Raw genomic sequence first — 27,012 nt, forward strand, 5'->3', positions numbered from 1 at the left:
AAAACAAAATGCTATAAATTGTGGAACAGAAAAGTCATTGACTCTTAAACTTTCCCCTAAACCACAAAAGTTTGCACACACACACACAAGTATCTAATACCCTGTTCTGATATTTTGTGGTTCTGTAAATCTGCCCTGTTTCTTTTTACATACCCTTGGCCCAGTGGATCCACGCTTTGTCCTGCCTTTGACCATAGAGGCAATGGATTCAGTTGTCAGAACCAGGTTTCCAAGACTCCTCCTGCCCCTGGGCCCCGTGTTTACCTTTTCTGTATTATAGTCTTGATTACCTTCTCTTGGAGTAATGTTGTAGTTCAGTGCCATCGAGTTGGTTCCTACTCATTACAACCCTTTGCACAATAGGACGAAGCACTGCCCAATCCTGTGACATCTTACAATTGTCACATTTGAGCCTATTGCTGCTGCCACTGTGCCAGTCGATCTTGTTGGGTTCTTCCTCTTTTTCACTGACCCTTGACTTTACCAAGCAAAGATGTTCTTCTCCAATGACTGGTCCCTCCTGATAACGTGTCTGAAGTATGAGTGATGGGAATCTTGCTATGCTGGCTTCTGGCTGTGCTTCTTCCAAGACAGATTTGCTTGTTCTTCTGGCACTTCCTTGGTAGTTTCAACATCTTCTCCAACACCATAACTCAAATGCTTCAGTTCTTCTGTGGTCTTCCATATTCACTGTCCAACTTTCACATGCATCTGAGGTGACTGAAAATACCAATCCAAAAAAAAGAAAGCTTTCCCCTAGAGTCCGTACTCTGAATTCAGAGTAGCCATTCAGAAATAATCTGCCTCTCCTTTTTCCTAGTTTGTCTTAGAATGGTAGCTCTGCTGAAATCTGTCCACCATGGGTACACTGGTGGCATTTAAAATACTGGTGGCTTCCAGCATCACAGGAGCACACAAGTCACCAGTGTGAAAAACGGACAGATGAATGGTGGCTTGGGGTAATTGTTGTTGATTTGTAATTCGGTATATTCCACAGGTGAAAGAGATTGTGTGAACAGGGATCAGCAAGCTTTTCCTATAAAGGCTCAGGTAGTCAATATTTTAGGCTTTGTGGGCTATATGGTTTCTTTTACAACTCTTATGCAACGTTTCTTTCTTCTGCCTGAAAGTAGCCATACACAAAATGAATGAATGCTGCTGAGTTCTGATTAATAACTATTTACAAAAAAAGTAGACTGGATTTGGCCCACAGTTGTAGTTTTTCAACCTTTGTACGCGTCAGACCTCAATTGATAGTCTTTAGTCTCCCTCCTTCCAGTGGATTATTTGCAAGAGTAGTTTTTTTTTTTTTTTAATAAGAGTAAATTTTTTTGTAAAGAAACAATACCCTGGCACCTTCTTGCTTAAAGCTCTTTGCTGTCATCTGATCAGATAAATCGGTGGCTTTCAAATTTGAGCAACAGAGCACCCCCTACACCTTTTTTTTTTTTTGAAGAAATTTTACATGGGGCTCCAGTATGGATAAGAGCTATGAGTAGGATGTTTGTCTCCGGTGGTGGTCTCTGAAGCTCCTCTGGGGCACTTCAGGAGAGGCTCACAGTTTGAAAACATGCCTAGTGCATGAAGAGCACATTTTTGCCATAACTTGGACATTATCTGAGGTCTTTTCAACAGCCAGTCTCCTGGACCTGATTTCTTAGGGTTTCCAGCAGTGTCCCTCCCTATATAATTTTAGTGAGTTTTTGAATACTTCTAGGTCTATAGTCTACTTTCCTCTATTTTAGGTCATACCATGAATTATTTCTCTGTTCTTGGGGATGGTGATGGTGGCTGTGTGCTGTTGATTTGGTTCTGACTCATAGCAACTTTGTGTTAGCGTTTCCAAGGTCATAAATCTTTATGGGAGCAAATTGCCTCATCTTTCTCCCATGGAACAGCTGATGGATTCAAACTGCTGACTTTGTGATATCCTGGGCTCCTGTACAGTCGGTCCCTAGTGCTATCATTGTCCTTTACTGTATAAATCCAACATGAAACTTAGCCTGTTGCTAAAAATTCCCATATAGACCACTTCCACAAAGTCTTCGTAAAAGACTTAACCAAGGGCTTGGGGAACTGGAAGTACAGGTACAATGCAGCAACACAAATAATTTAGAGTGGTGCTGTAGGGTAAGCACTAGATCACCTGGTCAGTTTGAACTGCAAAGCCAGTAGTTCAAACTCACCAGCTGCTCCTTGGAAACCCTGCACAGGATTGCTGTTAATTGAAACCGGCTTAACAGCACTTAACAACAAGTCTTTCAAAAGAAGGTCTGGTGGTGAAGTGATTAAAGCACTCGGCTGCTAACCAAAAGGTTTAACCCACCGTCCACTCTGCAGGAGAAAGATGTGGCATTCCCCTGTGGTAAAGCTTTGGAAACCCTGTGGGGCAGTTCTCCTCTGTGAATCAGGATCAACGTCATGGTACTGGGTTTGGTTTGGTTGGAATGTTTCAAACCCTCCTATGATGTTGATTAGGTGCCATTCAATTGTTAGGAGTCGGTTCTGACTAAAGTTAACTATGTACAAAGAGTGAAACATTGCCTGGTACTGCATCATCCTTGCTGTTGTTGAGTTTGAGTCCCTTCTTGTTACTACTGTGTCAGTTCATCTCATCTGCGGTCTTCCTCTTCTTGTTGACGTTCCATCTTACCAAGCATGGTGTCTTTCTCCAAGCACTGTTCCTTCCTGACAACATGTCCAAAGTACAAGAAACCAAGTCTCGCCAGCCTTGATTCTAAGGAGCATTCTTACTGTTCTTTTCCAAGACAAATTTATTTGTTCTTCTGGCAGTCAATGGTAGTTTCAGTGTTTTTCACCCACACCATAATTTAAATACGTCTAGTCTTTTCTGGTAGCGTAGTGGTTGTGAATCGGGTTGCTAACCGCAAGGTCAGCAGTTCGAAACTACCTGCCATTCCATGGGAAAAAGATGAGGCTTTCTGCTCTCGTAAAGATTTACAGCCTCGGAAACCCCCGTGCAGGGTCATTATGAGTCGGAACCAACTCCATGGTACTTAACAACAACAATTCTCTGAGCTTCCTTATTCATTGTCCAGCTTTCACATGCACATGAGATCATTGGGCTAGGCATACCTTAGTCCTCAAAGTGCCACCTTTGCTCCTGAGCTCTTTAAAGAGGTCTTTTGCGGCAGATTTGTCTACTGTAGTAGGTCCTTTGATTTCTTGCCTGACTGCTGTTCCATGAGTGTTGATTGAGGATCCAGTGAATTCTTGGACAGTTTCAATCTTTTCTCCATTTATTGTGTTGTTATTTATTGATCCAATTGTAAGGATTTTCATTTTATTTACATTGAGGTGCAACCCATATTGAAGGCCAGTGGACTTTGATCTTCACAAGGTCGTGTCATCTGCCTATTGCAGGTTATTACTGAATCTTCCTCCAACCCTGATGCTACATTCTGTGTATAATCCAGTTTCTCAGATTGTTTGCTCAGTATACAGATTACATACATTTGGTGAAAGGATACAACCCTGGTGCACACCTTTCCTGATTTTACCATTCAGTATTCTGTTGTTCTGTTCTAACAACTGCCTCTTGGTCTATGTATCAGTTCCTCATGAACAAGTAAGTGTTCTTGAATTCCTATTCTGCACAATATTTTCCATAGTTTGTTATGATTCACACGGTTGAATGCCTTTGCATAGTCAATAAAGTGCAAGTAAATATCTTTCTGATTTTCTCTGCTTGCAGTCAAGATCCATCTGACAGCAGTGCGGTCCCTTGTTCTGGCCTCTTTTAAATCCAGCTTAAATTTCTGGCAGCTTCCTGTCAACGTGCTGCTGCAACCACTTTTGAATTATCTTCGACAACATTTTACTCACATGTGATATTAATGATGTCTGATGAGTCACCTTTTTTTGGAATGGGCACCAATATGGATCTCTGATGGTTGATTGGCTGGGTAGCTGTCTTCCAGATCTCTTGACATAGATGAGTGTGCACCTCCAGTGTTGCTGCATCAGTTTGTTGAAACATTTCCATTTGTATTCTGTAATTCCTGGAGCCTTGCCTTTGGTTTTTCTGTTTTACACCAATACCTTCAGTGGAGCTTGGACTTTTTTCCTCAAGTACCATTTGTTCTTCATCATATGCTACCTCTTGAAATGGTTGAGCATTGGCCAGTTCTTTTTGGTACAGTGACTCTGTGTATTCCTTCCATCTTCTCTTGATGCTTCTTGCATCATTCAGTATTTTCCCCATAGAATTCTTCAGTATTGCAGCTGGAGGCTAAAAGATTTCTTTAATTCTTTCAGCTTGAGAAATGCTGAGTGAGCATGCTCTTCCGTTTTGGTTTTCTGACTCCAGGTTTTTGCACATTTCACTGTAGTACTTTACTCAGTCTTCTTAAGCTGCCTTTTCAAATGTTCTATTTAGCCCTTTAATTTCATTTCTTCTTGTTGCTTTAGCTTCTCTCCATTTAAGAACAAGTTTGTTTCTTCTGGCATCCATTTTGGTCTTTTCTGTCTGTAGTGACCTTTTGCATTCTTCATATATAATATTCTTATGGTCATTCCACAAGTCACCTGGACTTGGTCATTGGTGTCCAATACATTAAATCTGCTCTTGAGATACCTTCCATCCTGAGGGTTTCATCTCCAGCACTGTATCGGGCAGTCTTCCTTTGCTATTCATAAGGTTTTCAGTGACTAACCTTTCAGAGGTGGCCCACCTCTCCTTCCTGCTGTTAGTCTGGAAGCACCACTGAAACCTGTCCATCATGGGTCACCCTGTTGTTGGTAAGTGCTGTGAAGTCGGTTCTGACTCATAGCAGCCCTGTATAGGGTTTCTGAGGCTGTTGATCTTTATGGGAGCAGAAAACCTCACCCTTCTCCCACAGAGCAGTTGGTGGGCTTGAACCACACTTTTTGGCTTGCAGTCCAATGCTTACTTTACAGAGCTACTGTCTGGGCTTCCCCATTTAGCTACTTAGAAATTCAGAAAAGTGACCCTCCTGATATTTAAAATAACATTGACATAGTTTCCACATCACAGCAACACACGAGCTGCTACAGTATGACAAACTGACAGACTAGTGGAGGTCTCCCTCTGTGGCACTGAGCAATTCCCTTTTCTTTCTCTTCTCTGCCCTTCTTCTTTCTGCTCTGCTTCCTTCTTTTACTGTAACCCATGTTTATTTCTGTGATAGAACTTTTCAGTTATCTCTTACTTCTTACAACTGTGGAGACCCAGGACTTCACACTCATCATGCCCTTTTAGTGAATTACCAAGGGACTTTCTTAAAGTAGGACAGTGCTCTCCTGAAATACAATTCTGGAAACATCCTAATATGCCTGTGTAAGGTTTTTGGTTTGTTTATCTTTAGTCCTTTAGTGTATGCATTTTACTTTTATCATAATTATAGTCTGAGTAGAGAGAAGTCTTGATTTATTAGCATTTTTCCTGTTTTCACATAACATTATGTATCATAAGCTTTGTGACATGTTGGTATGTACCATCATTTTTAATGACTTTAGAATAGCCCATTGAATGGCTGAACTGTAATTTTCCCCTATTGCTGAACATTTATTTCCAAAATTTCACAATTGTAACCAATACTATAGGACATATCTTTGAACATGAAGCTTTCTCCTTATTTGAAGGGAGTTTCTATAGATTGGAGCTCCTAGGCAGCTCTTTGGGTGGTTGTTTCCAGCAGGATTCTGGTTTGGAAGAGTTAGCATTTGTCAGAAGGGTATTGCTCTAAGAAGGACAGGCGTTTTCCTCCTGTTTTGTAAAGGCTAGGCTAGTATTTCCTTCTTCTTGGTTATGGCTGCATAATTAATAAGTGGTGTCCAATTCAACTGGGATCGTTTCCTGACGCCCAAGTGATAATTCCAGTTCCTGGCTAGAGATTCAGTGGAAGATGATTTGTATCAATAGCTACTGAGTATTTATCACTCCCAAAGCTAGCCGTGTGTGTCTTGGAAAGACCAGCAAGGAAGATTGCACTGAAAACAGATAAGTTCCTGACTCATATTGACTTGAATATTCACTGGAAGAAGATTGGCAGGGCAGCGGGCAGGAACAGGGAGGAATAGTGCCGGGGGAGGAGGGGGGTGTACCGTGGGCTTACTGCAGACAGACCGAGCCTTTCAGTGCTGTGCTGCAATGAGACCCTCAGACATCCCACCAAATGACTTGCCGCACTTCTGGCATTAATAGGAGATAACTGAAGATTTCGAAATTAAGTCATCTCATAAACATTCAAATTCATGGCAAAATTACTATTTAATTAGGAAAAGATCTGTAACATTGTACTACTTTTAAATGAAAGTCATTTTGGAGGAATTAAAACTAGGTCATAACATTAGTATAATGTTTTAAAACAAACATTACTAAGACATACTGAGTGTACCCTAATTGATGAATTAAGGACATTAATTTTGTCTTTGGATACTTAATGTGATTATGCTTTAAACATTGACTCTAGAAACCTACCTCTACATTGGAAATGTGCTTCCTTTTTTCATTGTTAGAAAGCAATGTGGTGGGGGCTGGAAAAAGAATACATGCTCATTTAAAAAAATTAAAATGCAGTATAGTCTTTTTTCAAAATCTAAAACTCTTCCATCCAAAGGCAATTGTTGTTAATCTTTTCGTCTGTTTCCTTCGTGTGTGTGTGTGTGTGTGTGTGTGTGTGTGTCTTTTGTCTGTGCAAATTTTTAAATAGAGTTGTGATTATGCTGAATAACCAGTTTTGTATCTATTTTAAAGTTTAACATAATAAAATAAAAGTGTTTTCATAGCATTATATGTTCTTCATACCACAATTTGAATAGCTGGGTAGTCCTGCATCATAATGGATGTTAATACAATGTACTTACCAATTTGTGTTAGTTTCCATTTTTACTGTAATATGTAATGCTACTGTAACATTTTCATGCATTCAGGTTGTCAGCATGACTGGTGATCTTTTTATATAGATTCTTAGAAGTAGAATTATTTGGTAAAAGGCACTAAGAAAGAAAGTTCATGATAAAAATAGTCCCGAAGGTCACACCCATTTATACTCGCACTAATAGGGTGGGCTCTTGAGAGTACTCTTTCTGCCAGTCTCACTAGCATTGGGATTATTGTTTTATTGTTTTTAAGTTTTAGATTAGTAAGTGATAAATGCCTACCATATTCTTTTCAGAGAATTAGTGTTGAAAATATGCGACTTCATGAGCATGGTTTAATCAACTTTCAGGCAATTCACGCAGACTTGAAAGTGATCTGTTAGTTTCACCATAAGGGAGATTTTGAATGAATATTTGATATTTAGAAGAATAAAAGGCTACATTATAGTTAACATTAAAATTGCATTGAATATAATTTTTCCATGTGATGTAAAGTATCTTCCTTGTGGAGAACTGTAGAGAATCATTACAAAACTGTGGCTGTGGACTGAGGGAATTGCTCAGCATCCCCACGCTCAGGAAAGAATTGCCAGTTGCTAACTCTCTTAGTACATGGCAATACTGAATGGAATTTTAAGCTCACTGCATAATCTATGAATTATTCAATTTGTTGGGGGCTTCAGACTTTAAATTACGAATGTCCTTCCTTCTTACAGACTTACTAATGGAACATATACAAGAAATTCGAACTTTGAGAAAACGTTTAGAAGAATCTATTAAAACAAATGAGAAACTGCGGAAACAGCTGGAACGGCAGGGGTCTGAATTTGATCAAGGTAAGGAAGGCCCTTCCCACAGGGAGCTGCAAGCTTGAGAGGACTTTGGTTGGGAAACATTTGCCTGGAAAAACAGTCTGGGTATTAGGAAGAACATCCTGGGACATGTGGCCAGGGAGACTGCTGTTCAAATCCTGGCTTTGTCATTGACATCTTCTATGCCTTTGTCAAACTCAGCCGTTCCTTGGAAACCCCATACTACAGGGTCAGTATGAGTCAGAACTGATTCAATGGCACTTAACCACAACAACAATGCATTTATCACTTATAGTAACGTTTCTGTAAAACAGGGTTAATAATTCTCATTGCATCAGATCATGTTGAGAATTCAGTTAACTAACTTATGTAGCGTGCCTCACGGCTCCTGGTACAAAGAAGGTAGTTGATAAATGTTAATTTCTCAGTCACTGAAGAAGTCTGCTAGTCTTTGGCATCCTGAATTTTGGTTGTCAATCCTCATTTGACTATGGAAGTTGCAGAGAAATAGGTATTTTAAGATAAAACAAAGCTGTATTTTGCCTTTTTGTCAATGATGGGTTATAGAGGTTCATTTAACATCCCTTACAATCTAAAGTCACTGAGTTTCCTTTATAAGCATGGTTAGCTCTGAATGGGGTATTTTCCATGAAGAAGTTTAAAAAAGAACTAACTTCCCCCCTCCCATAGGTAAAACATTCATATGATTCAAAAAGTACAATTAAGAAGTCATCTTCCATCCTATACCTAGTAACCCTGTTCTCCTTTTCCTCCTCTCACTTTTGTTCATTTTCTTGTGTATCCTTACAGTGGTTATTTATGCAGCTATGAATGTGTATTGTTATTCACCTCCTTCCTTACCCAAAAGGTAGCATATGCTGAATCTGCTATTCCATTCCATTTTTGACTGCACAATGACTTGAGAGCAACTTGGTGCACTGAGAAAAGCCTGAGTTTGTTTGAGAGCAGATCCCAGCTGTTTCATTTATTAGCTTTGTGACTTTGGGCAAGTCACCCCACCTTTCTGGGTCTTAATTATCCTACTGAGTGGGATTATTGTGAGATGAAATGAGGCAGTGTTAAGCATAGGGCACAGCTCAATGTCTCACCCAATAAGTAACTTTCGTTACCAGTTTTCTTTGACTGTCTATATTTTTATTTGTTGTTGTTGTTGTTATGTGCCGTGTCCAGGATTTCCAAGGCTGTAAATCTTTACGGGAGCAGAAAGCCTAATGTTTCTCCCGTGGAACAGCTGGTAGTTTCGAACTGCTGACCATGCGATTAGCAGCCCGATTCGTAACCACTACGCTACCAGAGCACATGTTTAACATTATAAACTCATTCATGGGCAGGAATACTCATATTGTTCCCATTTTTAGAGCTGTGACAACTGAGTTCTCAGAATGTGAAAGAACTTCCTTCCCTAAGGGATAACACTGGAGTCTTTCGGCCCCTAGTCGTCATCTTATTCTTTCTAGCTTAGGAGGACATCTTTCCAGAGTAGTATGCATGCTGCAATTGACAAGGCAAACAGAATGGTTCCATAGCTCCTTCTTTTCCCTCTCTTTACACACCCTATCCTCATCCTACACTCTCCCACTCTTACCCTTAGGGAAATTGATTAATCTGAGTTATTAGTTGTATCCAACACAGGAAAGAAATAACACGCCTGGGCCCTTCACATTCACTCTTGGCATTGCCAGAATTAGATTCATTCTGTTTTACATTTTCTCTGGCAAATCCAATTATAGAATTATTTGGGAGCTCAAATGGCCACCAGCTACAGTGGAGCAGACAGTTGCTCTGGAGAGTAATTCACTCTGATGGAAAGGTTAACAAAAAGGCATTCATAAAGTATTTACACTAGTAGAAAGACATACTGTTCTCACCATGTTGTCAGAATCTCTGAAAAGACAAAGAAATAAAAGTGGCTCTGCCTCCCCCTTGCTGTGAAGCGTTCACCTTGGGAGCGGGTTTGACATCGACATGACTCCTTATAACATTGAGGTGGAATATCATTAAAAAACTGTAATCTCATGTGTTCGAGCTTGTCAGCAGTTGTATGAGCGTGTATGATGGGAGTTCAGAGACTGTCCTCTTAGCCTTAGCAGTGGAAACTGCTAGCTCAGGTGTGGATACTTAGGGTTATACTGTCTCAGGAGCTCCTGTTTGGTTCAGTTTCAGTTTGAAAAGTGACTTCTTTAGCTTTGGCTGTAGTAGACTTCTTTAGAATTATTCTGGCTCAGCTAGGATGCTCTTTGGTCCTATTTTGGCCTGAGGCTATTATGAATAATAAGATCATCAAAACAAAACTAAGGACAAACTTAAGGGGCCTAATTTATGGTACAAGTAGTCTATCAAAACCCAAACTGCACAAACAGCAGACGGTAAACCAAGTGACAGGGACCTCTGAAAAAGTAAACACTTTTTTCAAATGAGTAGAAAGAGTATCTACAAACTGGGAAAAAGAAAATTTGGCATTGATATATCTGTTGGACATTATAGAAAATGCCAGTATCTTGACAACAAAAAGACAATCCAATGTAAAAATAGGGAGAAGACATGAACAGAGGGTGTCACCAAAGAAGATATTCAGGTGACTAACAAATACATGAAGAAATGCTCACAATCATTAGCTATTGTTTGTTGTTAAGTGTTGTCAAAACATTCTGACTCATAGCGACCCTGTATAGGGTTTCATAGGAGTGTCTGGTGAGTTTGACTGCCTAGCGGTTAGCAGTCCAGTGCTTATTCTACAGCAGCACGATTGCACCAAAGGATTAGCAGACCACAGAAGCCATAATCTCCTCCACCTTGAGACCCGAAGAAGTAGATGGTGCCCAGCTACCACTATTGATCGATCTGATCAAGACCACAGAAGGTCCTGGACAGAGTGAAAGGAAAATACACAACCAAATTTAAAATCATACAAAAGACCCAATTTACTCGTCTCATAGAAAAAAACTGGTAGCACCCCTGAAACTGTGGCATCTTTAGATGCTTCAAACTTGGAACTGAACCAACCTCTAGGATCAGCCTGTAGCCAAACAACAGATAGGCCTACCAAGTGAAAGTAACACTAGTAAGGAATGTATTCCTCAGAATAGGCAAAAACATGAGACTAAAAGTGTTGCATTTTCCTAAAAACAAAACTCAAAAGGTAGGAAGGAACAGGAAAGAAGGGTGCATGGGAATGGGGAAGCCAGGAGGAAGCAAGAAGAGTTTTTGTAACCCTGAGGAAATTACAACTAATGTTAAGAAACAAAATTTGTGTAAATTATTGAATGGAAAACTAATTTTGTCTAAAGTTCATGCAAACCAAAATTTAAAAACAAATAGAACTTTTGCTTAGCAAAGAAAGAAATGATGTATGATATTTCACATACGCATTAAGAGGATTTAAAATACATCTATCTAGCCAAACAACAAGTGTACATTTTTAAAGAATATGTAAAACAAAATAGTTTCTATGGGGCAGTGGAAGCGAATGACAGTGTGATATAAAAGTAAAATCAGCAACTGATGACTGTGTCCCCCGATGAGTCTAATGCAGTGACAGTAGCAATAGTAATAATAACAGAATTGATCATTTCAGTTGAGCTAGTGGAGGCTTGCAGTGTAGTGGCTCCATACTGTAAGCACTGGACTACAAACCATAAGGTCCATGATTCCAGCCTGTCAGCCACTCTGCAGAAGACAGATGAGATGAGCCTTTCCGTTCCCTTGAAGATTTAAAAAATCTCCAAAACCCTATATAACAAGGTCACTGTGAGTTGGAACCGACTCAACAGCACTTAACACCAACAACAACAGTCAGGGCTTAGAAACGCTATGTGACTAAGGTCCCAGAAGTTACTTAGAAAAAAGGACCAGGGAGGTGGAGCAAAATGAGCGGAGGCTCTCATTTACTTCGCTAGCAGCTAACCCAGGGGGCAGTGAATAAAAACAGGAACAGACTGAGTTCACAGAACTGGAGATGGTAGCTGAAGTGTTGGCGAATCAAACTAAGTCCAGAAGTGGGAGAGAGGAAGAGCAGGGACCACACAGAAAGAAGCTGGGAGAACATACCCGCTTCCATCTGTAGGCAGGGCTGGGTACACCGCTAAAGGGAAGCTAATCTGAAGAAGTTCTAGTCCGATTTGTTTTTAAGGTGTTGCAGATTGACTGTGGGCATTCCCACAGTGTACAATGGAGGGGGTGGCACTGTTGAATCTTGCTGAGGCCAAAGGTAGATGGGCACTAGGACCAGTAGAACAGCACCAGCAGCATGTAAGGGGAATACTTCAGACTGATGGGACAGAATAGGAAAGTCAGTCCCCATTGCGATGTCATCATCTGTCAATAACTACACTGCTTTTCTGCACGTGCATATGGAATTCCAGAGATCAAGCATTCAGAACTCCTGAATCAGCACTGAACCCCCCCCCCCCCCGCCTCCCCCTAGAATGAGCCTCTTCTAGTGGTTATTCAGGAAAGATAGCAAGCCTGCAGATGGCTGGATCCTTTCTGATTCATTGTGACCCTGTGGGGCTGAGTGGAGCGGTGAGTCTTTGTGAAGATGGACTGCTGCATCTTTGTCCATCAGAGTGGTTGGTGGGTGTGCTTTTGGTTGGCAGCTGGGCGATTGGCACAACATCACCAGAGCATCCAGTAAAATTTCCCACAAAAACCAGAATACAAAATTCAAAGTAGAAAAGCAAAGATAACAAAGTGGCCCAACTTCAACCAAAAATAGATTTTACCATTGTTAGTTGAACTCTGGAGTGCCGAAGACAATGGTACAGCATGTATAAAATGCTGAAAGTAACCAACTGCCAACCAAGAATTCTTTACCTAGAAAAGTTGTCATTCAGAAACAGAGACGGAGAAATAAAAGATGCACTGAACCACAAGGTTGGCTGTTCAAATTCACCAGAAACCCTATTCAGGGTCACTATGAGTTAGAATTGACTCGACAGCACTTAACAACAACAAGCCAACAGAAGTTCTGGGAATTTGCCACCACCAGACCAACATTGAAAATGTTACTCAAGGGAGTACTCCAAATGCACAAAATCACAAGAGAAGGACCAGTCAAAAGCAAAACATGAAGAAGAGAAAATTTCTCCTCTGAAGGCCAGAAGATGTAAAGAGTTGGTAACTTTCAGACTATGGCACTAGATATATTTAAAGAAAGCAAGAAACACAAAACAAGCTAGCGGAGATAAGGCCAGATACCGAGAACAAAATGAGAAACTCAATCTGGAAATTAAAAACATCAAGGAAACAAGTGCCAAAGCCCCAAAGTAAGTGGCTGAATTATAAAAAGCAAGAGAAACTGTTCACAGTAGAGTTGGACAGACAGACAAAATAATATACATGAACTGGAAGACGAAATAACTTCTCAAATCTTAGGAGAATGAGAGAAGAAGACAAAGAAAAGTGATCAATCCCAAAAGGAAACATGGGATCTAAGTAAGAAGTCTTCCATTAGAAATATTGAAATCCCAGAGCAGCATGGCAATAAGAAAGACACAAAAATGATTTTCTAAGAGACAGGCAGAGAATTTCTCAGATCTGAACAGAGAGCCAAGCCTGCAAATACAGGAAGCTACATGAACCCCAATCAGAAGAGACACACAAAAGAAGAACGCCATACCATATCCTAGTAAAATTCTTAAAAACCAAAGGCAAGGAGATAATTCTGAAAGAAGCAAGAGCAAAATGCAATATAGCATACAAGGAACTTGCATAAGAATTGATGTGGATTTCTACCCAGAAACTTGAGAGGCCAGAGGACAATACATAAAATACTGAAAGTAAACCATTGCCAGCCAAGTATTCTTTACCAGCAAAGTTGTTATTCAGAAATGAGGGGACAGACCCTAACATACAGAAGCTCCGGGAATTTGTCACCACTAGCTCTGCAATTATGACTCAAGGGAGTCCAAATGGAAAGACAAGAACATTCAGTAAATACTAGTGTCTGTACACCAGGGGAAATAAACAAAAAGCAGAGAGAAAGCTCTCAAAAATGCAACACCAAGGGCGGTGATAAGTACCAAGAATATGATTTTTTTAGGGACTACCTTAATAATTAACTCCCTCCTCAAACATTACAGCATCAAGTACAAAGGAAGAATATCGAGTGTAGATCGCACGTTAATGTCAATGGAGACATGCCAACAGAAATGTTGGCGGGAAGAGCATATCAGGAATAGATTTATTATATTAATGTTGCATGTTATCTGTTATTCATGTGTTAACTGTTGTTACATTGTAAGTTGTGTAATGTAACACATGTGGTAACCATTAAGAAATCACCAAGAAGAAGCTTTCGGAAAAAGGAAGTCGACCAAAAGGCTGATCTAAACAAAGAAATTAAATACAAAAGAAAACAGAGAAATCAGAATTTAAAAAAAACACACAACCAGATAGGGAGAGATATGAAACATTAATAAATAAATAAATAAATAAATGAGGTAGATACCTCATTTTCAGTAATAACTATAAATGAAAATGGTCTAAATACTCCATATAAAAGGCAAAGAGTAACAGAATAGATCTGTCCTTTTGCTGTCTGTAAGAAACTCATCTTAGACATAAGGGCACATATGAAAATAAAAGGTGGAGAAAAATATCGCATGCAACAAGTAAAGTAAAAAGAGCAGGGGTGGTCATACTGATATCGGACTTTAAATCAAAATCTATCACAAGAGATAAAGAAGGACATTACATAATAAAGGGTCAATCCAATAAGAAGACATGATTCTTATAAATATAAATGCACCTAACAGCATTGCACCGGAAATCCGGAAGCAAATAAAGAAATAAATAGTTGACTGTTTCTCCTTTCATATTTTCCTTTCTAATAAAAAGAAGAAACAGACAACTTCACCATAATAATAAGGGACTTCATCACTTTCAGTTAGAGACAGAACATTTAAAAAGAAGATCACAAAGGACATTGGGAACCTAAACCATAGGCCAATGGACCTAATGAACATATATAGAACATTCTACCCGGTATCAGAACAATACACATTCTTCTCCAGCACATATGGATCATTTTTCAGAATAGACCATATGCTAGGACACAAAACAGTTCTTGAAAAATTTTGAAAGATTGAAATCATAAAAGTATCCTTTCTGACCATACGCTATTGTTGTTAAGTGCTGTTGAGTCCTTGCCGACCTTGTATGGGGTTTCTGATGACCTAATGATAGAGAGCTAGAAATAAAAAAAAAAAAAAACAGGAAAAAAGATACTTGGAAACTAAAGATACACTATTAGAAAACTATTGTCTATAAATCAAAAGTAAACTTTAAAAAATTCCTAGAACCAAATGAAAATAAAAACACAACGTATCAGAATCTTTGGGATACAGCAAAAGCAGTCGTCAGAAGGAAATTCATAGCAATAAATGCCTACATTACAAAAGAAGGAAGACCCAAAGTCTTAACTTAAACTGACAACTTGAACAAACAGAAAAGAAAGAGCAAAAGAAGCCCAAAGCTACCAGTAGACAAGGAAGTAATAAAGATCAGGGCAGAAATAGATGAAATAGAAAATAGAAAAACAATAGAATCAGCAAAACCAGCAGTTGATTTTTTGAAAGGATGTGTGTATGTGTGTGTGCTGAGTTCTGTAGTCAGTTCCAACTCTTAGGGACTCTGTATAGGATTTCCGAGGAGCAGCTGTTGGATTTGAACTGCTGACCTTAAGGCAAATTATTTTTAGTGATTTTAAAAAAATGGTGGTGAATATAGATGTAGTAAGCACAGCACAGCCATAGTAAAAATGAATTTTTATGCATATATTGATAAATACAGGCCAATAGATGTGTAGGTATGTAATAGGAGTGCTTGTAGTGTTGTGGATTGTGAGTTGGGCTACTAAGCACAAGCTTAGCATTTCAAATCTACCAGCTCCTCTGCTGGAGAAAGATGAGACTTTTTGCTCCCGTAAAGATTGACAGCCTTGGAACTCTATACAGTTGGCTCAGTGGTACAGAAGCACCCCCACCAGGTATAGACATAGGTGAGAACGGATAGAAATATTGTTGTTAGGTGCTGTTGGGTTAGTTCCTTCTCACAATGACCCTGTTCATCACAGTTCTGCACCTTCCTCACAGCTTTTATGTTTCAGTCCGTTGCTGATGTCACTGTGTCAGTCCATCTCATTGAGGGTCTTCCTCTTACTTTGGTGACCCTTCATTTTACTAAGCATGGTGTCCTTCTCCAAGGACTGGTCCCTTCTGAGAGTATGTCCAAAAAATGAGAGACGAAGTCTTGCCATCGTCATTTAAAAAGAACATTCATTCTGGTTGTACTTCTTCCAAAACACATTTGTGTGTTCTTTTGTCACTCTGTGTTACTTTCTATATTCTTCACCAACACCGTGATTCAAATGCATCAGTTCTATAGTCTTCCTTTTTCAACTTTCACATGCATATGAGGCAATTGAAAATGCCAGGTTTAGGTCAGACACACCTTAGTCCTGACTGACACCTTTACACGATAAAAGGGCTTTTGTAGCAGATTTCCCTAATGCAGTACCGTTATTTGATCTCTTGACTACTGCTTCCTTGAGTGTTGACTGTGGGTCCAAACAAAATGAAGTCTTTGACAACTTTCAATCTTTGTGCCTTTTATTGTGATGCTACTTATTTGTCCAGTTATAAGGATTTTTGTTTTCTTTACATTGAGGTGCAATCCATACTGAAGACTATAGTCTGTGTGCTTCAAGTCCTCTTTGATTCTAGCAAGCAGGTTGTGTCATCTGCATACTGCAGGTTTGTTAATGTGTCTTCCTCCAATCTTAGTGTCATGTTGTTCTTCATATAATCCAGCTTCTCAGATTATTAGCTCAGCATACAGATTGATTATGCATGGTGAAAGAATGTAACCCTGGCACACTGATTTTAAACCATTCAGTATCCCCATTTTTCTGTTAGAACAACTGCCTCTTGGTATATGTACAGGTTTCTGATGAAGTATCTCTGTTGTTGTTAAGTGTCATTGAGTTGGTTCCGACTCATAGCGACCCTAAGTACATATAGATACAAATATGTGGGTGCAGACAAATATGTTAAAGATATACAGGTAATTCCTTAGACATAACTTAACATCTGCCAACATGGGTCTCCTGGTGCTGGTAACATAATTTGCAAAAATCATGATTTGTATCTTGGTGAAGTGAGTATCATCTGAGGTCTTAAAAGTTTGCAAGTGGTCATGTAAGACACAACTATAGGCCTCTTACTCACTAAGAGCAAAATAGTAAGAAGGTTACTAAAAGAAAGAGGTCTACACGAGCCATAACCTTGTCTACCCTGAGACCAAGAAAACTAGATGATGCCCAGCTATTTACACTGACAATGGTGTCTTGGTTACAATAATTGTTCCTGGATAGAATGGGAGAAAAGTATGGAGCAGAGCGCAAATTAAAATAATTAAAAAAAAAAAAAAAAAAAAGCCAAACTGGAATGGAGAAGAACAGGACTCCCTGAGACTATTGCCCTAAGACATTCTTTAGACCTAGAACCCAGCCTCAACCCTGAGATCACCTTGGTGAACCAGCAGAGTAGCACACAAAATAAAGAATATTACTCCTGATTGATGGCTTACTTAACCGCCTTCATTATGAGACCAAAATATTCAATAGCAGAGATGAGAAGATAAAGGAACTAGAGTACTGGTTGTTGTTGTTAAGTGCCATTGAGTCGGTTCCGACTCATGGCGACCCTATATAGGGTTTCTAAGGAGCGACTGGTGAGTTTGAAACGCCAACCTTCTGGTTCAAGCTAACCTTGCAGTCTAGTGCTTTTCTCCCACAGCGCCAGGACTCCAAAGTACTGGAAAGGAACCAAGTTGAACAAAAACAAAATGTTGGCATATTGTGAGTAAATGTAACTAACAATTATCAAAATGAAAATTGTCAGATGGGAACTTAGCTTGCTATGTAAAATACAAAATACTCAACTATTATCTTAAGAAAAAATAAGGTAAAAAAGAAGCTAGAGCCATGATTCAAACCCTGGTGTCTCTGACACAGGATTCATAGTGGAGGAAGATGATGGAGGAGAGACATATGAATCCATAGCATTTGGCTTGGGAGAAACCTAGTGTCGTGCATTCCTTTCTGGAAGTTTGAACATTACAGATAATCGGTAGTGTATCAGGGTGCTTTCAGATGCAGATAACAGGATACCAGTAAAGCCCGGTGTCACCTCCACGGATTTATGTTTTCTTACATAGCAGGAAGTTCAGAGGCAGGCAGTTACAAGGCTGCTTTAGTGACAAAGTGACATCGGTGGTAATAATTATAATATTACATACTATCAGCACCAGGACCCAAACATGGAAGGACGAGAGTGGGGCGTTTTCTCATCTTTGTTTTTTCATTTGGTGGGAAATCTTTCCCTCAGGTCTCCTTGGCCAGAACTGGTACAGAACCATGTTCAAGCTTCAAATAAGGCTGGGAAAGCAGGTGTCTGAATTTTAGCTCTGTGATATAGCAGACTCATTCAGAAGGGAGATGGGAGGGAGTGTACCAGGTACACAGTAGGCAATCTCCAGAGGGCAGCTCTGAATACCAACAATATACGTGGTGAGGACAGAGAAAGCACAGAGGATCCAGAGTGCCGAGGTGGAGTGTCCAGGGAGGTGGGAGCTAAGGATTTAGAGGAAGGAGTAAGATTCCAACAGATAAAGAAGGACCCGGTGAAATATTTACACTTAATCAGAGTTTGTAAGTGTGTCTAGCTTTAGTTCCTGATCTTTTAAGTATATACTCAGAGGCAGTGAACCTGATCCAAGAGTTGAAAGATGAGTGATTTTGAAGGTGGAGGACAAAGTAGCGGGCAACCTGGGCAAAGAGAGTTGTATCTCACTCTGAAAAGTCAGGAAAGTGTGGTATAAGTTGGTGTTTTGGGGTCACAGAAGTATCCCAGTGTGGTTTTATTTGAGAACACAAGTGTCTGGGGTGGAGGGAGGGGGTTGGGAATGTTGTGAGATTGGAGCTAAGTAATGGAGATCCTTAGAGTCTAGGCTGGGAATTTCAGACTTTGTGCTTTGTTGATTTGACTGCCTTTGCACTAGTGGGACATTAGATGTTTCTGAGCAGAGAATAACATGAATGAAACACATGTTTGAATGGCAATCCCATTGAGAGTATAGCAGGGAGGCATGAGTAAAGTAAGGTAATAGGCCTGAACTGTAGGCACAGAAAAGACTGAACCAGTGTAGAAGACATTTTGTTGTTGTTGTTAGGTACCATTGAGTTGGTACTTAGCTCTAAGTTTCTAAGTACCATAGAGACCCTGTATAGGGTTTCCGAGGTGCAGCTGGTGAGCTTGAACCACCGACCTTGTGGTTTAAACCAACTTTGCAGTCCAGCGTGTTAACCCACAGTGCCACACCAGGCCTCCGAAGACATTTTAGGGGAAGAATGAACAGTTTTAATTGCCTGATTGACTAGGAGATTGTCTAGAAGGTTAATATCGCTCCCACGTTTTGAGCTTGGATTAGGGATAGTGGTAATACCATTGACTGATGGTGGGTAACAGAAGAGAGAGCAGATTAGGAAGGGTGAGGGAGAGGTTGAGAGTTCAGCTTTAAATTTAGCTCTGTGGACTCTTGAGTTGTTGTGGTAAAGAGGTCCAGCTGGATATATGAGTTTAGACCTCAGGGAAGACATCTGTGGAGGTTAAACTGCCTCCCCCAGATCTCCTGTTTTGTTTGCTGTTAGGGCACGTAACGGATGGCGTTCCCCTCTTGCCTCCTCTTTGAAGCTCACTCATACCCCTTTGGGTCTGGTGACACCTTGGTTCACAGAAGTAACCTTCATTGCATACTATGTTTTCTCATTACTTAAATTTTTTTTAGAAAAAAGTTTAGAAAGTTCCATCTGTACTATCCATAAATCACTATTTGTGCTTGTTTTATAGGTTCTGCGACTATTTTTGCTTATGGTTCAGAGCTGCATAATTCTCTGACATCAGAAATTCATTTCCTGAGGAAGCAGAACCAGGCCCTCAATATAATGCTTGCTAAAGGATCTAGAGGTAAGAATAAGGGAGCCAGCTGCAGCATGGAGCTACAAAGCAGCTGTGTGTTGGAGAGCGTGTGGTTCAAGTCCTTTGACCTAGGTCATTTAGCCTCTCCAATCATCAGTCTCCTTATCTGTAAACTAGATGTATTGCATAGGGCTCTTTGACAGTTGATTGATGTAAAACACTCAGCATGGTGACTATAACATAATAAGGATTCAGTAAACAATTGTTTCTTTACTTGTCACCTACCCCTTATATACAGCCACATCTCATTCATCTGGGTCCCCAGTGGAAGAGAAGGGGCAGGGAATATATTACTGTCAAGGTCTCAGCTAGAAATGTCATGCCTTCAGCAGAGTATTTGTTGTAAAGATCCCTTCCCTTAATTCCTCCTATCTGGAGCTTAGAAGCCTTCCGAAGAGCTTTTATTTATATATTACCTTTTAATACTTAAAAAAGTTTCTGGGACAAGGTAGTATTAACCCTGTTTTGTAGGTAAAAAACTGAGGTCTAGGGAGTTTACCAGCCTGTAGTCAAAGAGTTAGAAGGTGGTGGAACTGCAATTTGGATCAGCTTACCCAACCTTCCCTAGGGAATATTGGTGCTGATTTGGGCTTATGTCCTAGTTATTTAGCGCTGCAATCACAAATAGCAAAACTGATGGCTTTAACAAATGGAAATTTATTCTCTCTTACTTTAGGAGGTTAGAACTGCACATTCAGGGCACCCACTCCAGGGGAAGGCTCTCTCTCTGTTGGCTCACAGTTTAGGAGGAAGGTCTTTGTCTCCGCTCCTTTCACCGCTCTGGGCCTGGCATGCCTTGGAGATCTCCATGTATCTTGGCATCAGCCTTCCCTTGGGTGTAGGAGGTTCTCAGCACAGGGACCCTGGGACTAAAGAGTGTTTTGCCATTAGCTCTTCTTTCTTGGTGGTGGTAGGTTCCTGTCTTTAGACTCAGTTGTTTAGTTTTATTTATATTTCAAAAGAGATTTGCTCAAGATACAACCTAATCCTGTAGGGTAGCATCCTGCCTCAGTAGCACCATGCGGTCTGCCTCTTATCCTGTCCAACATGCATCATGTTGTTGTTGTTAGTGCCATCAGGTCAGTTCTGAGTCATAGTGACTCTGATAGGGTTTCCAAGGAGCAGCTGGTGAGTTTGAAACACAGACCTAACCCAGAGGATAATTACACAGGATCTCAAAATGGAGGATAGTTACATTATACTGAGACTCATAACTTAGCCAAGTTGACACATTTTGCAGGGGTGGGACACACAGTTCAATCTACAACTGTTTAGGAGACGAAATTGGGACTTTGGTAAATTATCCATTCACTCAGCAAACTTATGGCTCTTGTCCTATGTCAGGCCCTGAATAGACTCTGGTGAGCCCTGGCAAGCCAGAGTGCTGCTTAGCCAGGATAAAGATGCGTGAGGAGCTGCAGAGCTCTGGAGAAGGCACCCGGACTTGAACAAAGCTGGTCTGAGCTATCTCTAAAAGAACGATAAGGGATTCGCTAAGACAGAGGAACCAGGACCTTTTAAATAAAAGGAAAGAGCAGACATACGCCTAGGGTTAGAGGTGGGGGACAGGGCCCCAGACTCATTTACACAACCCTACTGGTGTCCTCGAATGAGACTTGCAGACTAACACCCACTGCCAGAGCTGTGGCCTGTTCCTGTCCTCTGCCTGTAGTTTCTACCCACTATTTGTTCCATGAAGGCACATTCACTAGGTTTACATGGCCCATTATTTAATAGAAAATTAAACTGGTCCATTTCATCTGAGTGACGTTTAATCTGCAGCCTTGATGTTGACAGATTTATCTGACCAAAATGCAAAAGATAATTGGAATGGCAAAATCACAAATGCCAGATTAAATCTTATTCTCTTTGTATTTCCGGAGTGCTTGCGCTAAAGTGCTGTATTTGCGTAATAAGACTGGAGAAAACAAATGGTTTCCTTTCTCAGAGATGCTTTTTTTTGTATTTGCAGATAAACAGAAGGAGAATGAAAAATTACGGGAGTCCCTGTCCAGGAAAACTGCAGACCTCGAGCACCTTCAGCGAGAGTATGCCTGTGTGAAAGGAGAAAATGAGCAGTTGCAGACGGAAGTCAGTGAGATGGAGAAACACAGCCAGCAGCTGGTCCAGGAGATCCACAACAGCCGCAATGAACTGTGCAGGTAGTGGTGTAGACTCACCTGTCCCCTGTTGGCCAACCCCCTCATCCAGGCCCTGAGGCTGCAGTCATGAAACAAAACACCCTCGCCCCTGCCCTAGAGCAAAGGGACAACAGATACATATGCTAGGCGATGATCATTCTGACCCATCCCAGCCTTGTAGGACAGGGTAGAACTGCCCCATAGACTTTCCAAGGCTGTAAATCTCTACAGAAGCAGACTGCCACATCTTTCCTGAGCAGAACCTTTCAGTTAGCTGCTGAGCACTTACCCGTTGTGCCACCACAGCTGCTTCTAGGGATAAGCTTGTTGTTAAGTGCTGTCAGTCGGTTCTGACTCATAGTGACCCGGTAGACGGTTTCCAGTGAGTGGCTGACGGGTTTGAACTGCTGACTTTGTGGTTAGCAGTCCAGGGCTTATCCTACAGTGCCACACCAGGAATCTGTTGATAAACTAGTTGGAGGCAAATGATGTAAATAAAGGGATGAGACCAGGGGACAACTTTTTTTTGTTTGTTTGCATTAACAAAATTTATATTTAGAGTTTGCCAGCAGGACTCAGTTCTCAGTTTAGATGATCCCAGTTTGGTTGGCAACATCCAAAGCATCGTAGTGGTGGGTCAGTTGAACCTGGATTGTCCAGGGGCGGTGAGGGAGGACTTCTTTGAAAAGATGAAGTCAGTGAGGGAGTGAGCTTGGCCGTCCTGGGGAAAGGCCATGGGCAGTAAGTAAGGACAGTAGCCCCGTAGCAGAGTGCCCTTGGCCTCTGTGAGGACAGCAGGGAGACCAGTGCATGTGGGGAGGGAGATGGGGGTGTTGGAGAGGCTGAGGCCCGAAACTAGCCTAATGCTGAATCACACAGGACCTTGTTGCCTTTGTCAGGACTTCGGTTGCTGTTTTGAGCAAGATACAAAGGCTCTGGGAGTTGGTCAGCAGATAAGTGACATGAACCTGGCTTAGGTTTGAAAGGATCAGGCTGACAACTCTTTTGCATTTCCCCCTTAGAGTCTGTGTTGTTCCATGGGTTTAGTTGTCAGCACTCAAGAAGGCCTCATTGTTTAAATGGTACTGGTCTCACCCTTGACCATCCATGGTGTTGTGGTGACCTAACGAGATCATGGTCTTTGCACTCAGCCCTGGGTTAAGTCCTGCCTCCTTTCTAGCTGTGCACCCTGGGTAATGGGTATCTTTCTGAGCCTCACTTTCTCATGTCCTCTGTGAACTAAGGGTTAGGGTGTCTTGTGACGGTTGCATTAGATAGCATGTGTAAAGGGCTGGGGCACAGAGGGAATCTTGGGAAATAATGGCTCTGGCTTGCATTCTTTTCCACACTTGTCACCTTGGACAACACTGTTCTGGCTGAGGTGGAATGAGTACGTCATATTAGGTCAGAACTAGCCTCTTCTTCCCGTGGTGTTGGGGCCACTTTGGGGGTGGGGTGTGAGTACATCATTGTAGATCAGAGCTAACCTCTTCTCCTGTGGTGATGTGGCATTTTCAGGGCACAGGAGGAGGTGAAGTTGAGGCAGCAACTGCTCTCACAGAATGACAAGCTCCTCCAGTCCCTTCGAGTGGAGCTGAAGGTGTATGAGAAGCTGGATGAAGAACACAGGCGACCACGAGGTACTGGACACTCTGGTACGAGACCCTTCTCATCCTGGAACTGCTGTTAGCCTGCAGGGTCAGCTGACAGCAGGAGGGGGAGGGAGGGAGAAACTGCAGGCTTTACTGAAATGCTGTCATCAAACCTCAATTTGCCGTAATGGGTTGTGGTTGTTGTTGTTAAGTGCCGTCAAATTGTTTCCAATCTATAACAACCCTGTGTAGGGTTTCCTAGGAGTGGCTGGTGAGTTTGAACCACTGATCTTGTAGTTCAAACCAACTTTGTGGTTGCATGCTTATCCTACAGCTTGAGCAGGTATATTTTGAAGCAAATTCTTTGTATCCACTCTTGCTTTGAAGAAACATCAGGAAACACAGAAAGACTTAGGCTCAGGAGTCAGGCCAGTTGGAGTCTGAATTTTGATTCCTTTCCTTCCTGGCTATGTGATCTTCAACAAGTCAATCATCTGTCTGGCCCTGTTTCTTCCTCTGTAAAACATGTTTGTTCCGAAGATTAAATGAGATAATTTATTAAAAACATCTTATTATAGAATCCTGACACAGAGGTAAGCTATCAGGAAATAGCTTTTATTATAATTTTCTTGATAATATTTATTTCTTTAGCCCATTCATTTATCAAATGTTTACTGAACATCTCCCACATACTAGACATTGCTCTGGACATTGTTGCTAGCCCAGTTCCTCTCTGCATCCTGAAAGAGATCCCAGATTAGAGTGATTCTTCTCTGAAGTTGGAATGTTTCAGAATCAGTTTGCGATGTGGTGGGGGTTTTTTGTTTATTATTATTATTTTTTTAATGTTTTATTGTGAATTATGTGATAGTTTACATGGGAGAACATTAGTTTTACATTCATCCTATCGTATAGTGTTTCATTGCCATGCTTACAATCCCCTCCATGCATCATCAACCAACCCGAGGGTATACCCTGCAAGCCTACCCCCTAGTCGCCAGCACACAGCCCCTCTCCCTCTCTGGGTCTAAAGTCCCCAGCTGTAACTCTCCATGTCATCGTCTCTGCCTCCATCTCAGGTCCTCCATCTCCACTCCTAGACTGCAAAGTTAATCACTCCCCTCCTTGCTACAAAACATCTACCTTTACATTTCCAACCCTCACAATCAGTCCTGATAACAATTATTCACTACTGTATCACAAGAGACCTATCCACATTTCCTTTCATCAGCCCCGCCTAGACACGTTGGATACTACTCAGTGGAGATTCTACCTTCCTCCATGCCCTCTGGATCTAGGTTCCCTCTTGAAAGCTTGTAAGCCAGTCACTTTGTTGTAGTCCCCCCATTTTGGGTAGCCAATGTCCAAGACAATCCCTGTCTACTCTGTGTATGGAGGGGTTGGGAATAATCCTCGCTGTAAAGATTTGAACCCTCTTTTGAGCTGCTGCGTCCATAGGTGTAGGTCAAGTATATCAAATTGTATCAGATTACTCTTTTTTTCTCGTACGGTGGGGTTTTATTGTGTTTGTTTGAACTAATTTTCCAGATGGTTTCTCCATATTGAAAGTTCATCTAGAAAAGGGTCATCTCACAGATTTGATTTTCTCCTCAAGTTGCTTTTCTTGTCCTTGCTGTTGTACCTTTTTAATATACTGCGGCTTTTAAAATCAGCCCCTTTCATTCTATAATTCCAACCCAAATAGATTTTATTACTACTAGACATAATTTCGGGGTTTGGTGTGCAATTTGCTAGGCTTTTATGGCCAGAAGTGAAAATTAATTTCCAGCTCTTATTTAGCCTGTGGAATAGCAGCAATTAAGCCTGCCAATATTTTTGTTTTTAAAGTCTAGTTGTTATTTTAAATTGTACCTTGTTCTCCAGGAGGGGAGGGGGAGGGTGATGGCAGGTGTAAAACACTCTTGAGTTCCTTTGATAATGGATCGTGGATCATGGGAAATGTTAAGGTGTTCCCTTGTACATGTTTGCAGAGACATCAGGAGAAGGCTGGAAGGGCCAGGACCCTGTCAGTGACCTGCATGGCCTCCTGAGAGAGATCCAGGCTCTGCGGGCGCACTTGGAGAGGAGCATCGAAACCAACAGTACCCTACAGAGCAAGCTGGAGGAGCAGCTGGCCAAGGCTGAGAAGACGGCCTTGGAAGCTGCATGCCCTTTGGCTGTCCAAACCCTACCCATCCCCGAGCGGCCCCTTCAGCTAGACAAACACGGTACTGCACCTGCCTCCCCTTCACTTCTTGACAGTGTCGCTCTGTGTGGCCACTTAGAACTTGAGCTTTTGAGTGATGCCCTAGCCCCATGAAGGTGTGTTTCCATTGACAGCCAGCATACTATACCCTAGGAGCCAGGGGACATGGCTGCTAATTAGCTGTCACCATTGGTAAAATGGTGTAATCTGTTTGTGGCCTCTTGTTTCTCAGGGAAGTAGAATTTGGGCTTCCAGCTGCCCTCGGTGCCTCTGGTCTTGCTCCTTCCATCTTTTTAGTTCTACCTATATCACTCCACTGCTGAAAATCCTTCCTAGTTCCATACTACCTTTGTAAGAGCATCTAAACCCTTGATTCGGACTTTCATTGTCTTTAAAATCTGGAAACGCATCATAGTAAGTTTAAAAAGTGATTCTGTTTTCCAGTTTGATTACAAAGTTTATTGTCTAGTTCTAAGAAACTTGGGCAAAAAGGCTGGGGGTTCTGGTCATCCCTCTGCACAGTACAGAGCCTTGACCCAAGCAGCTAATGGTCAGGCTCAAAGCAGCCAGCCAGGCCATTCTCTTGGCTTTATATTTATAAACAAATGAACTAAGACCCAGATTGAGGGGTAGGGGGCTTGCCCAAGTGGACACAGAAAATAGGTGGCACAGCTGGAGCCACCTAGAAACCAGAAACCATTTTCCAGACCCTGGACTCAACTCTTTCAGAACCTGATGTTCCGGAGCCTCAGTTGTCAGGATTATCATCCTCATGCCTACAATGTGGATGTTTGAGTCCAGTGAGACAAGGAATGCTGACATAGCTTTATAAATACGAGGAATTGTATAAAAGCTTGGATTTATCTTTACTGGACTTGGGTGTATTATTGTTTTATTGAGAGGAAAATAAAACAAACATCTCTTAAAGAGCACCCTGTGATCCACCACTCCTGGCAGTGATTGGATTGTTGGTTTTGTCCTACTAAGTATTTTAAAATTGTAATAAAAAAGGTGATATAATGATGTAAAAAATTTGAAAAAACAATTCATTATTCTAAAACCAATCTTTATTTTTACTTAGCCTGTTTCCTTTCATTTGTTAATTAAATGCAGACATGCATTGATATTGTTCACATTGGTTTTTGTGCCATCATATAGTCTTGCTTTATTTTTGCCCAATATGACAGCATATTGCCCAATATGACAGGATCTTGGCTGAAAGCAGAGAATATCAGAAGGATGTTTACCTGTGCTTTATTGACTGTGCAAAGGCTTTCGATTGTGTGGATCATGACAAGCTATGGACAACATTGAGAAGTATGAGTATTCCAGAACACT

The 27,012-nt window shown here is 41.2% G+C and overlaps 1 protein-coding gene across 1 annotated transcript in view; it reads left to right on the forward strand.

Moving 5' to 3' along the window:
* CDK5RAP2 (CDK5 regulatory subunit associated protein 2) overlaps positions 1 to 27,012 on the forward strand; it is a 255,327-nt gene that overhangs the window by 205,852 nt on the left and 22,463 nt on the right. Inside the window, exons 28-32 of the mRNA XM_006865676.1 lie at positions 7,581 to 7,700; positions 19,607 to 19,723; positions 21,708 to 21,897; positions 23,395 to 23,516; positions 25,460 to 25,696. Of these exons, the coding sequence (XP_006865738.1) occupies positions 7,581 to 7,700; positions 19,607 to 19,723; positions 21,708 to 21,897; positions 23,395 to 23,516; positions 25,460 to 25,696 (786 nt within the window). The remainder of the gene's footprint in view (positions 1 to 7,580; positions 7,701 to 19,606; positions 19,724 to 21,707; positions 21,898 to 23,394; positions 23,517 to 25,459; positions 25,697 to 27,012) is intronic.

The sequence above is a fragment of the Chrysochloris asiatica genome, unplaced genomic scaffold (assembly GCF_000296735.1).
Source record: "Chrysochloris asiatica unplaced genomic scaffold, ChrAsi1.0 scaffold00081, whole genome shotgun sequence".
Lineage (NCBI taxonomy): Eukaryota > Metazoa > Chordata > Mammalia > Afrosoricida > Chrysochloridae > Chrysochloris > Chrysochloris asiatica.